The sequence below is a fragment of the Mastigoproctus giganteus genome, chromosome 13 (genome assembly GCF_048544385.1).
Source record: "Mastigoproctus giganteus isolate SK-2022 chromosome 13, ASM4854438v1, whole genome shotgun sequence".
Lineage (NCBI taxonomy): Eukaryota > Metazoa > Arthropoda > Arachnida > Uropygi > Thelyphonidae > Mastigoproctus > Mastigoproctus giganteus.
In genome coordinates, this window is record NC_143587.1 from 84,428,654 (window position 1) to 84,442,748 (window position 14,095).

General features: G+C 38.8%; 1 protein-coding gene across 1 annotated transcript in view; it reads left to right on the forward strand.

Annotated features, from left to right (window-relative positions):
- The window catches only part of LOC150076228 (uncharacterized), a 744,224-nt gene that overhangs the window by 195,375 nt on the left and 534,754 nt on the right, over positions 1 to 14,095 (forward strand). Inside the window, exons 12-13 of the mRNA XM_090387291.1 lie at positions 5,261 to 5,401; positions 13,594 to 13,662. Of these exons, the coding sequence (XP_090243417.1) occupies positions 5,261 to 5,401; positions 13,594 to 13,662 (210 nt within the window). The remainder of the gene's footprint in view (positions 1 to 5,260; positions 5,402 to 13,593; positions 13,663 to 14,095) is intronic.

The window sequence follows — 14,095 nt, forward strand, 5'->3', positions numbered from 1 at the left end:
ACAAACTTCCATCTGGCATTGCAGAAGTCAAGAGCTTAAATAAATTCAAGGCAGAACTAGACAAACATATGCCATGACCGAATGGGTGAAATGGGAAATGTGAGGTTTTTTTTTTTTTTTTTGGCTGATGGTGTATAAGCTTGCTTTCTTGCATCATATGCCTCTACTAATGCTAACTTGTGGGTTTGGCTAGTTGAAAAAAAATTACTTATTTTAAACTTAGCACCATACATAACATATTTCTCTCTTTTCTCCCAGATACTACTATTGCACCACTCAATAGACAGAATTATACTATTTGAACATTACTCTTAGGTTAGCATGTGTGTGTGTCACAAGCAACAGTGTAACTTCAATGGGCACATGGAAGTTTGTTTGATGAAATCAAGGAAACCAGTATAATAGTAGTAGTGGAAAATGATGCAAGAATGCAAGCTGATACAGCATCAGCCAAAAAAAAAACTATACATTTCACACAGCATACCTTCCAAGAATTTATCTAGTTTTTCCTTGAATTTATTCAAACCATCCACTTCCACAACAACAGATGGAAGCCTGTTCTAACAATCCTCTACTCGCTGAAGGAAAACTTCTGCACATCTATCCTGGAACCATCCATCCTCAATTTGAATGTATGCCCCCCCTCATCTTTGTAATCTCGGCAAGAGAATGAATACCATTCACATTCATCTTACTCAATCCATTCAAGATGATCTGATTAAACACTTCAATCAGATCATCTCACAAGTGCCTAGTCTCCAGACACTGCAATTTGCAGAACTCAAGCCTTTGAGTTCTGCAAATTGTAAGAGTACCCTTTGTCTCTCTTCACCGATCTGATTGCCCTTCTTGGCACCTGTTCCATCTCATATACCTCCTACTTAAAGTGATGCCTTGAGACCTGTATACAATACTCATCATGTGGCCTAACAATGGCCTTGTACAAAGGATAATCACCTCCTTATCCCTGATAGCAAAATTCCTCTATATCATTGACAAAAGCCCATTGCTGTCCTGGAAACCTGTCTGCATTGCTCAGAGAACTTAATATTTGTTATGAACTTCATACATGAAAAAGATCGTTTTCATTTTCCACTACTCTGAGTGTAGTACCACACAGTTGGTATGTTAATATGGAATTACTGCTACCCTCCTGCAGTACTTTGCATTTGTTAATGTTAAACATCAGCTGCCATTTCTCAGCCTAACTGCATAATTTTTCCAGACCTTGTTGCAGTAGTAGCATTCCATCATTATTATCATTAACTACCCTATCAACCTTCGTGTCATCTGCAAACTTAGACATTAAAGCCTAATATATCTTCATCCGTATCATTATTAAATACAGAAAACAGCAATGTGCCCATCACTGAACTGTGGAGGATTCCACTGATACAATTAGTCCACAAAGAGCAGTGTGCATTGATAACAATACTCTAGCTTCTCATAGTCAATTATCCCTTTATCCATAGCAGTAAATTGCCCTTAATGCCACACTGCTCCAATTTATACAGCAATCTTTTATTTTGCAGTAGTATCAAAAGCTTTCCTGAAATCCAATATATGATATCAAAATTGTTTTTTTGCATCCAGTTTCTTTGTTAATGCATCATAGTGTCTAGTCAAATTGGTCAGAGAAGTCTGCCCCCTGACAACCCAGTGCTGTGACTGAAGTATAACTGCACTCCTGTCCAGATGGCCCTGCATTGCTTCTTTAACCAGTGATTCCATTATTTTCCCTGAAATAGATGTTAAGCTAAATGGTCTGTAATTTCTCATGTCACCCTTTGATCCCCCCCTTTATGAATTTGGGATATAATCCCACATCTCCCATCCATAGGGACTACCCCTGAATCCAAGGATGCTCTCATAATTATGGCTAAAGGTTTGCTTGCCTCCCTTAATGCGATTGAATAGATCCCACTACCCTTCTTTTATGTTCAGCTTCAACAATTTTTCTTCCACTTTCCTTTCAGTTATCACAAAGTCAGTTAACTCCCCTGAGGGTTTAATAAACTTCTGGCATATCCTTCCCTAAAGAATTCCTCATGTGTGAATGCAGATGCAAAGTACCTATTCAATTTATCAGCAACCACAGCAGGGTAATCAACAGTTCAATCCATTAACATCATTGACCCAATATACAGCCACTTCCCAATTATTTTATTTTTATTTTTATTATTATTATTAGCGATATGGGGCAAGGGAGCCTGAAGCTTATGCTGCACTAGCCAAAAAAAAATTCTGAGAGAGAGAGAGAGAGAGAGAGAGAAGTAGAAAGGAATCACCAAGAAAGAGAAGAATGATGATATCCAGCTCAAGACCCTGGGTGTGCCAAGCCCATACTCACCAGATGTGACCCCTGGGTTAGAAACAGGACTGTATTCAGCAGTCCTGGGCTTGAACCCCGGTCACTAAAGGCACGTGTACTTGTGCACCCGCGCACCTGCCCGCTCAGCTACGGCGTGTAAGGGTTGCATTCCATGGAACTCTATGTAAGTCAGAATTTTCCCCATGCTTGTGCAGCACTCGCAACTGTGCTCGCTGAATTGATTGAATCAAAAAGGAAATGTTCAACGAACATGTAAATAGAATTATTTAATGTATTTATTCCATTTTTTTATCTCATGCACAGAAAAAATCACAAAAGCGAGAAATTTAAAAAATTTCAAAATTATAAAATTACAAAAAAAGAGAGGAGACAGGCATAACATCAGTAAGTTTTACCTCTCAAGCATCGTTGCCAGAATCGACGTCTTCACCTGATAAGTATGCTGCTGCAGAGGTTGAGGGCTATGGAGATTTAGATGGGATCGGCAGCTCAACCTTATGAAAGGAAATATTAATGGATGACTAGACGGTGGCTTTTTTCTTTTCATCTTAGATTTCTTTGTAGCAAGGAAGCATATCATTCACCCCTCTGTTAACTTTAAAGAATCATTCGCTGTCAGGATCCATCTTCTCAAACCTTGCCATTGCTGATGCAATTTCACGAAATGCCGTTTCCATCCCTCTGATGATGAAGCATCTTGGCTCTTCATTTGGTTCATCTTGATCTTCGTCAGCATTTTCTTCTTTCACTATCGCTGCCCGCAAGTCAATAAGTTCTTCATTAGATAATTCCTTCTCTTCCTTCCTATTAAATCCTCCACATCTTTGGCAACAACCTCCAACTGAAGTAGATCTTTAATCTCTTCATATGATTCGTCTTTTTCAAACCCTTCGAAACCTTTCACGTACTGTAGGCATATTTTCTTCCATGTACCATTTAAACAACTTTTAGTAATTTCCCCCAGGCCTTATTAATGTTTAAGATGGCATGGTAAATATTGTAAGATTTCCAAAAGTCTCTTAATGTAAAATTTTTCTCTAAGTGCATGTTGAGAGGAGTGGTGGAAATAATGACAACAATGTAGCTTTTCCACTCCATTTACAAAGATCACATTAACTGATACCACTCCCATATTTGTATAGAACTCCCACCATTGGTGATATTTTTGGAAGCCTTTCATATCCTGCAAGATTCAACAGGAGCAGGATCACCCTTCCCTCCTTTTCCATTAGTTCAACCTCTGAGTGGCCACCAGGAAATATCTCCCACCCTCAAGAAGCATTCACCCTCCATGTCAGCCTTTCCTTTAACTCATCTTTAAAAAGTCCATCCCCCCCCCCACCCGAATCATATTCAAGTACATACCAACCAACTTCAGCCCCCCAGAATAACCAGCATAAAAAACATACACCGATGAGCCAAAATATTATGACCAGCGAGTCGTTATGCAAATCGAAGCAACTGCAGGTGAACTATGGCACGGGTTGGGACATGATATAAAAAACACATGATACTTAGCTTCAATAATCAGTGTTATTCTTGTTCTTCAGATGCGAAAGGCAGCGGACTTAAGCAAGTTTGACAATGGCCAAATTGTAATCGCCAGACGACTGGGTCGTAGCATATCCGAGACGGCATGGCTGGTGGGGCACTCACGGTCAGCTGTGGTTAGTACCTACCGAAAGTGGTCCAAGGAGGGAAAACCCATGAATCGCCGGCCAGGTGTTGGACGGCCATGGCTCATCGATGCTTGGTGAGTGAAGGCTCTCCCAGATGGTACATGGCAACAGAAGGGCGATTGTGGCGCAGCTCACTGGTAATTGGAATGCTGATGATGGGAGTAATGTGTCACAACGCACAGTACATCGAACCTTGCTGAAAATGGGGCTGCATAACCGCAGGCCGCTCCAAGTGCCCGTGCTAACCACGATTCACCGGCGACAGCGCCTACAACGGGCACACAAGCATCTGGACCTTGAGTGATTGGAAGGTCATCTGGTCCAATGAATCATTGCACCATGTGGACGGCCAGGTACATGTGCGTCATTTACCTGAGGAAGTGATGGTGCCTGGATGCACTGTGGGACAAAAACAAGCCAGTGTTGGTGGTGTTATGCTTTGGGCAATGTTATTCTGGGATACGCTGGGTCCAGTCATCCATGTGCTGAGCACTCTGACTTCTAACACCTACCTAAACATCATTGCTGACCAGGTACACCCTTTCATGGCAACGGTCTTCCCCTCTGGTGGTGCGGTCTTTCAGCAGGATAATGCAGCATGCCATGTTGCCCAGATTGTTTGAGACTGGTTCGCGGAACGTGAGGAAGACTTCCAGGTATTGCCCTGGCCTCCAAATTCCCAAAAATCAATCCCATCGAGCATCTGCGGTTTGTGTTGGAACAGCAACTCCGATCTGCGGCGTCTCAACTACGGACCTTACAGGAGTTAAAGGATCTGCTGGTTACATGTTGGTACCAGATACCACAAGACACATTTAGAAATCTTGAAGCATCCATGCCTTGCCAGGTATGAGCTGTTTTGGCTGCATATGGAGGACCAACATCATATTAGGTAAGTGGTCATAATGTTTTGGCTCATCGGTGTAGAGGCTACTAGGGCAGTAATAAGCTGATTTGTAATATTCATTAATAAGGTGCTGAAACTCCCTCTTGCACACATGCACTAAAATCCTCAATCTGGTACTGTTTATATATACATAAAAGTATAATATATTTCAACATATCTCTTTTACATTTGTTTACCCAATAAATTTTGTGAAGTATTTTGTGTATGCATTTATATCACTAAAATTTGATGGAATAATAATATTTGGATATTTCAGGGATTTTAAGATGCATTAATTCTTTTTAAAAGACTCATAATTTACTTGCTTTTAATTTATTCAACTCTTAAGTCCAACCTTTTCAGGCCAGAAGCTGATGATGTGGTGGTTCTTCGTCAAGAACTAGTGTCAGTTCAAAAGATGATGGACCAGCTAACCTTAGAAAAGGAAGCTGAGAAGGAAGACCTTCAGAAGGACTACTCTTTGCTCCAGGAAAAATATTTTATGTGAGTTACAAATGTAGTTTCAAAAATCATTCCATATGGAACATTTCTGATTATATGGTTAGCATTTTCACAGCTATGTTTAATGAAAGCTCATTCTCTGTGCTGAATGAGTATTTTGCATCTACATACACGCATGGGGAATTCTTTAGGGAAGGGGATACTGGAAGTTTATCAGACTCTAACAGAAAGCTAAATGATTTTGTAATAACTGAGAAAAAAGTGGAAAAGGAATTGTTGAAGTTAAATATAAGAAAGGCAGCTGGAGTGGATGGGATCTATCCAATTATATTAAAGGAAGCATGCAAAGACCCTTAGCCACAATTATGACAGCATCCTTAGATTCAGGGGAAATCCCTATGGAATGGAGATTATTATTATTATAAGCCATATGGTGCAAGGAAGCCTAAGGCTTATCCTGCACCAGCCAAAAAAAAAAATCCCAAGTTACCTTGAGAGAGAGTCAGAAGTAGAAAGGAATCATCGAGAAAGAGAAGAATGATGATATCCAGATCAGCACCCACCAGATGTGAGCCCCTGAATGTATCCCCTATTCACAAAGGAGGATCAAAGGGGAACATGAGTAATAACAGACCTGTTAGTTTAATTTCTGTTCTAGGGAAAATAATGGAATCACTGGTGAAAGAAGTAGTGCAGGATCATTTAACAAGACAGCAATTATATTTCAGACACAGCATAGATATTGTTAAGATAACTATGCTGTGTCTGAAGTATAATTGAAGTACACAGCATTTGTTAAGAGGATATCTTGTTTGACCAATTTGAATGGATACTGTGATGTGGTCACAAAGGAACTGGATGCAAATAATAATTTTGTTATCATATATTTGGATTTCAGGAAAGCTTTTAATACTGTTGTACAAATTGGAGCAGTACATCTTTAAGAGCAAGTTGCTGCTATGGATAAAGGGATGGTTGAGTGGGAGAAGACAGATTGTGGTAATCAATGCACATTACTCTTCATGTAGTAATGTTATTAGTGGAGTCCCCTAGGATTTGGTGTTGGGTGCATTGTTGTTTTTTTATTTGTCAATGATATTGATGGTTTATCAGGCTGAATGTCCAAGTTCGCAGATGATACAAAGGTTGGCAGGTGGTTAATGAAAGTAATGACAGTATGCTACTGCAACAGGATCTAGAAAAGTTAGGCAAGTGGGCTGAGAAATGTCAATTGAAGTTTAACATTGATAAATGCAAAGTTCTGCCTATGGGTAGCATTAACTCCAGAGTAACATATCAACTCTGTGGTACACTCAGGGTAGTAGAGAATAAAAAAAACCTGGGGATAATTGAGCAGTGAGATATGAAGTTTTCTGAGAGTGCAGACGGTCTGCAAGAGTAGCTCATGGTGTCATTTCAATGATATACAGGAATTTTTTAGCAGGGGTAAGGGAAGTGATTATCCCATTGTATAAGGAAATGGTCAGGCCACATCTTGAGTACTGTATACAGATCTTATTTTAGGAAGGATATGGAGCTGCTGGATTAAGTACAGAGGAGGGCAACAAGGTTGGTGAGGGGAAAAAAAGGGGTGTTCTTACCAAGAAAGGCTTTACTTCTGCAAATTGCAGTGTCTGGAGACTAGGCACCTGCAAGGTGATCTAATTGAGGTGTTTAAGACTTTGAATGGACTAAGCCAGTACTGAGGGATTCTTCCGTTTGCTGAGACCACACACATTAGGGGTCACAAATTCAAATTAAGAAAAGATGGTTGCAGAAAGATGTGCAAAAGTTTGCCTTTAGCCAACGGGCAAGTGATTGCTGGAACAAACTTCCATCTTGTTGTGGAAGTTGATAGCTTAAATAGATTCAAGAAAGAAATAGAAAACTATTGGAGGGAATGAATAGGTGAAATAGGAGGGTTTTTTTTTTTTTTCTATAATGCTGTATAAGCTTGCTTTTTTTTATTGCATTATTTGCTGCTACTAATGCTATTAGTTTTATTTCTAATATTTTTCCTAACTTTCATTGCCATAAATCCACAACACCAGACATAAGGACAAACTTTCAGTTTTTAGTGAAAGGGAGGACAAAATATGGTCTGAATAGTATATTTAGAACCAATGGTAAGAGAGGCATATCAGTAGCTCCATAATCCCTCCGACAAAGTTAGCAGAAGGGGACAACCATCCCTTAGTCTATTTATGATTGTAGGTATTAGACTTCAATTTAGATATATTGTCCATTGACCTCAAGAGGATTAGAGTGTGGTAAAAGTTTTCCAGATCAGAATTTCAGTTTCTTTTTGGCTGCAAATGCAGTAAGCATTTTTTTTATTGCATTTCCAACAAAAAAAAGGGTCATTCGAAGTTGTTTACTTCAGCAATAAAGAAACAACATAGCCTAATTTTTTTTCTCTATATATATATATATATATATATATATATCTGTTGAGTGGGTGGGGTATACTGCTTATTATTATTATTATTATTATTATTAGCCATATGATGCAAGGAAGCCTGAGGCTTATGCTGCACCAGCCAAAAAAAAAAAAAAATTCTGAATTACCCTGAGAAGAGAGAGAGAGAGAGAGAGAGAGAGAGAGAGAGAGAGAGAGAGAGAGAGAGAGAGAGAGAGAGAGAGAGAGAGAGAGAGAAGGGAATCACCAAGAAAAAAAAAGAATGATAATATCCAGCTCAGGACCCTGGGTGAGCCAAGCCCATACTCACCAGATGTGAGCCCCTGAGGTTGATCTGTAGATTTACTCAACAAGTACAGGTCAATGTTGAAAAAAAGTCGCAAGTTAGGATTGAATGTGAAAGTATCTGCAATTCTGCCGAGACACGACAGGAGTGAGTGTATGATGAGAGTCTTGTTGATCAATTCAGCCCTGGGGAGATTGTGCAAGGTTCAAGGTGTAGAATTTTTTTCAGCCTGGTCTCTGCTTGTAGACAGGAGAGACTCCTTCTACACGGATGGGGTACACTGAAATAGGAAGGGAGCAAGAATATTTGCTGATGCTATCGAGGGAGTGTTAGGTGTGTCAGAAAACTGCTAGCTTGGGGGATACACAGATTAAAAGGTTAACACTGGCTGCAAGCAGAGGCAAGTGATTCTTGCAATGCTTCTATTAGAATGAGTAGCAGCATGGAAAGCAAGGCAATGGAGATTTCCAGGACTGTTGGAAGTCATAGTGGAACAAATAAATACATGCGCCTGTTTCTACTCCACCAATGCTAGGAGTATAGTTAATAAATTTGATGAGCTTGAAGTGCTAGTCAAGACATTAAAGGCAGATATCGTTGGGATATCAGAGACATTGTGTCACACAGATATATGTGGTGCAGAATTGGAATTTGGGGAGTACAGTGTGTACAGAAAGGATAAAGAGGGCAGGAAGGGAGAGAGGTTATGCTATTATTTAAGAAACATAAAATCTAAGGAAGTGCATCCAATTGATTTTGGTGGACAATGCTGTTATTGTTATTTGGTTTTTTTTTTCTTTTTTAGAAGCATTAACAACTAAGGCCATATTGCTCTGTGGATATGCGGTGGGCATTCTCTGACCTTACTGCATCCTCTGTATTTGGTGGTCACGAGGTCGAACCCCGGTCTAATCAAGAAGCGTGTGCTACGCACTGCTGCTCCTGCCCACCTGGCTATGGAAGCGCTGTGGTGGACAATGCAGTGTTGAGTCTGTTTGGTGTGAATAAGCACAGGGAAAGGAAAAATGAGAGTAGGTGTGTGTGTTATAGGCCTAATGAATGTGATGAGTATAATGTGCAATTGTGCAGAGAAACAGTGAGCCATTAAATCAGATGTCTTATAATGGGGGATTTTAACTTTCCAGATTGACTGGAACTTGTGGGTTCGTTACTCGCACACTATGAAGACTTTTTTGGACTTGTTGGATGACTGTTTTCTACAGTAGCATGTTTGAGAGGCAACTAGAGGGAGTAATACTCTTGATTTGATTATCAGCAGTGATTATTCATGTCACTGTTTGATCCTCCTTTGTCAATTGGAGTATGTTCACACATATCTCCAGTCCACAGGAACTTCCCCTGAATCCAACAATGCTCTCATCATTATGGCTAAGGGTTTGCTTAGTCATAATGAGACAACTCATGATTCTTCACAATATGAAATGTATGATTCTTTTGAGAATACAAACTTTGATTTGTTATTCTAGCAATATGCAAACTAATAAATTTGCACTACTTGTATGATATCTTCCTTTGTATACTTTATAATAAAGATTCTCTCTCTCTCTCTCTCTCTCTCTCTCTCTCTCTCTCTCTCTCTCTCTCTCTCTCTCTCTCTACCTTTCTTAGCATTAGTAGAGGCATGCGATGCAAGAAAGCAAGCTTATGCAGAATCAGCCAAAAAAAAAACAAAAAAAAAACCCTCCCATTTCATCCCTCCATTCGTTCCAAATGCCTGTACAGCTCAGCCTTCAATTTATTTAGGCTATTAGCTTCCACAAAAAAAGATGAAAGCCTGTTCCACCAATCAACTACCCCCCTGGCTAAAGGCAAATTTCCGCACATATATTCTACAAATATCTTTCCTCAATTTGAAACTGTGCCCCCTTAGGTTCTTAGTCTGAGCAAGAGGAAGAAAGCCCATCAGCATTCAGCTCGCTCAACCCATTCAAGGCCTTATACACCTCATTCAGATCACCCCGCAGGTGCCTACTCTCCAGGCACTGCAATTTGCAGAACTTAAGCCTTTCTTGGTAAGAGCACCCCTTTGTTCCCCTCACCAGTCTTGTTGCCCATCTTTGTACTCATTCTAGCAACTCTACATCCTTCCTAAAATGAGGCATCCAGACCTGTACACAGTACTCTAGGTGTGGCCTGACCATTGCCTGGTATAACGGGATTATCACCTCCCTGGCCCTACTAGCAAAATTCCTATATATCAATGACAAGACTCCATGACCTGCCCTGGCATCCCGTCTGCACTGCTCAGTGAACTTCATATTTGGCTGTAAAATTACCCCCCCCAGGTCTTTTTCACTTTCTACTTCCCTCAGTGTAGTATCACCCAGTTGGTATGTTTCTCTTTGGTTATTGCTACCCATATGCAGTACTTTGCATTTGTCGGTGTTAAACTCCAGTTGCCCCTTCTCAGCCCATTTTCCCAACTTATCTAGATCCAGTTGGAGTAGCATACTGTCATTACTGCCATTAACAACCCTGCCAACCTTTGTATCATCTGCAAACTTGGACATTAAACCTGATATATACCTTCATCAATATCATTGATAAATATACAAAACAACAATGGGCCCAACACCGAACCCTGGGGGAACTCCACTAATAACATTTGTCCACAAAGAACAGTGTCCATTGATTACCACTCTCTGTTGTCTCCCACTCAACCATCCCTTTATCCATTGTAGCAGCTTACCCTTGATGCCATACCTCTTCAATTTGTACAGCAGTCTTCCATGTTTGCACATGGAAGACTGCTGTATTATAAAGAATCATAATGAGACAACTCATTATGATTCTTCACAATATGAAATGTATGATTCTTTTGATTTGTTATTCTAGCAATATACAAAATAATAAATTTGCACTACTTGTATATCTTCCTTGGTATACTTTATAATAAAGATTCTCTCTCTCTCCTTATACCTTCCTTAGCAAGAAGCTTTATAGTTTCAACTTATATGGATTTAAATCATTATTATATATATATTTGCTATTAAAAGTGTTTGTCTCTGCTACTTTGTTAATACATTACTTACTTTTATCTACTGATTGCATTCTAATAAATTCTAATAGTAAATTATAAACATAGCAGTAGTAGTGGCAAATGATGCAAGAAAGCAAGCTTATGTAGCATCAGCTGAAAACACACACACACACACACACACTTCAGCCATCCATACCTTCCAAGAATTCGTCTAATTCTTCCTTTAATTCACACTATCCACTTCCACAACAACAGGTGGAAGCCTGCTCCAACAATCAATCATCCACTGTCTGAAGGCAAACTTCCACACATCTGTTCTGCAACCATCCTTCCTCAAATTGAATTTATGCCCCCTTGTGTGTAGTCTGATGGAAGGATGCCATTAACATTTAGTTTACTCAATCCATTCAAGGCTTTTAAACACCTCAATCAGAACTTCCCGCAGTTACCTAGTCTCCAGATGCTGTAATTTTGCGAAACTAATGTGTTATAGGTCTAATGACTCTGATGAGTACAATGAACAACTGTGCAGAGAAATAGAGTGGGCCAGTAAATCAGAATGTCTTATAATGGGAGATACTTTCCAGATATTGATTGGAACTTTTGGGTTGGTCACTCACAGACTAGCAAGGCTTTTCGATTTATTGAATGACCATTTTCTACAGCAGCATGTTGGAGAGGCAACAAGAGGGGGTAATACTCCATGACCACAGCGGGTGGTTAATTGCTGGAATAAACTTCCATCTGTTGTTGTGGAAGTTGATTGGTTGAATAAATTTAAGGAGGAACTGGACAGGCATTTGGAGGGAATGGTGTGATTTTTTTTTTTTTTGGCTGATGCTGCCTAAGCTCATACACTTGCTTTCTTGCCTCACATGCCACTACTACTAATACTCTTGATCTGAGTATTACTTATTATTAATATTATTAGCCATATGGTACAAGGAAGCCTGAGGCTTCCTTGTACCATACACCAGCCAAAAAAAAAATTATCAGAAATATCCTGTGAGAGAGAGAGAGAGAGAGTCAGAAGTAGAAATGAATCACCAAGAAAGAGAAGAATGATGATGTTATCCAGCTCAGGACCCTGGGTGTGCCAAGCCCATACTCACCAGATGTGAACCCTCTTGATCTGATACTCAGCAGTATCAGCAGTGATTATTCATGCATTAAGAATCTGCAGATAAAAGAACCACTAGGTGGCAGTGAACACAGTGTGCTCATGTGGGATTTACTTAAAGATGTAACTACCATCAGAGGTAAAGGGAAGGGTTTTTGCTTTCGTAAAGGTAGCTTACAGTGGTGTCAGACAGTTTTTAAGTTCTATACAGTGGGACCAACTGATGATGTTACCATCAGCAAATTCTAAATGGGGGAAGCATTCAAGGAATTAATCATAGAAGCTACTAGACTTTTCATACCAACTAAGAAATATTCTTCAAGATATAGGCCTAAATGGATGTCAGGCAAACTAATGAGACTCGTGACAGAGAAGAAAAATGCAACTCCCTTATAATGATATTTACAGTCAAAAGCAATCTGTAATCTTTGGAGAATGTTAAAGAGTCAGATTAAATGATGTAAAATATGTGATATTATAATATCAGAGAAGCATTTGTTTGAAAAGCTAGTAGGGTTAAAGGAGAGCAAGGATCCAGGGGAGAATGGTATATAGTTATAATTAAAAAGGCTGTGTGTGAGTTTATCAAACCATTTGGAATTTTAATAAGAGCATCAGTCGGCCCTAGAAAGATCCTCTTGAATTGAGAAGTACACTAATTTGGTAAGTTATCTTTATGCCTATATTTTCTTTCATTTATTTATTTCTTTCATTTTCTTTCATGTCACATTTTAATAGTCAAGGTAAAATTATGGGAACATCTTTCTTAGCAAAATATGACTGACAGTTACATTTTAACTGCACGTTTTTACTTAACTACTTAACTTTTTCAAAGTTTTTTTTTTAAAGTCAAGATAAAAATATGGTAACACCTCTCATAGCAAAATAATAAATAAATAAATTAATTAATTTTCTGTTTATACTCCGGGACAACCAAATGGTCAGAGGAGTTTACAAGATAGAATACAAGAAACAGCACCGTATTTAGCAATCACAAGGCTTGAACCCTGGTCACTCAAAGCACGAGTACTTATGCACCCAAGTGCCTGACCACTTGGCGACAGTGGCATATAACTGACAGTTACATTTTAACTGCATGTTGTTAACTACTTAACTGATACAGTTCTCTTAACAAGCCCACAACTGTGAGCTTATAAATACAGAGGTTTATAGGTAAGTTGATATTGTAATTTTCACTTACCAGTGATCGTTTTAATTATAATTGAAAAATGTTTATTGTCCTCTTGAATGTTGCTAGAAATGCATTGCATTGCATTATAATTTCCTAAAAACCACTTTTTAAAGAATATAATTATATTTGTTATTCTAAAATGTAAGAAGGTAATGAAAAATTAAAATGTTTTGTTTGCTAGTTATCAGATAAAACTTATTTATTTTTTATTTATAGTTTAGAATCTGAAAAGACAAAATTGGAAGAAAATATTACTAGAAGGCCAAAGCAGGAGGATGTAGAAAGGTAGCTGTCGTAATTTTTGTTTCAGTTCAATAGTCATTAACCCTAGAATGATTGCCCTAGAAAATGAAATCCCATGTATGATATCCCATTATAATTTGTTTATTGAAGAAGAAAAATAATAAATGAATTAATTTTCTTTTACTTAAATTATAGCCATGGATGGAAGTGTATAGGAACAAATTTTGTATATTTTTTATGAAGGCCTTTTGTTTGGTTGAGTACTGTTTTAGTCAGCAGTTTTTGCTGTTGCGAGTCTGCTGATTTAGCAGTCCCATTGCTGACTCTTCTGCAGCAAAATTTCACATACCATTTTGTCGTGCTCTGGCGAATCATAACATGTTCATAATAAACTCCCAATAGCTGGAGATGAATTTCTGCCATTAACACATTTCTCACACTGAAGAACCAAATTACAGCACAGACTTGGTTCTTG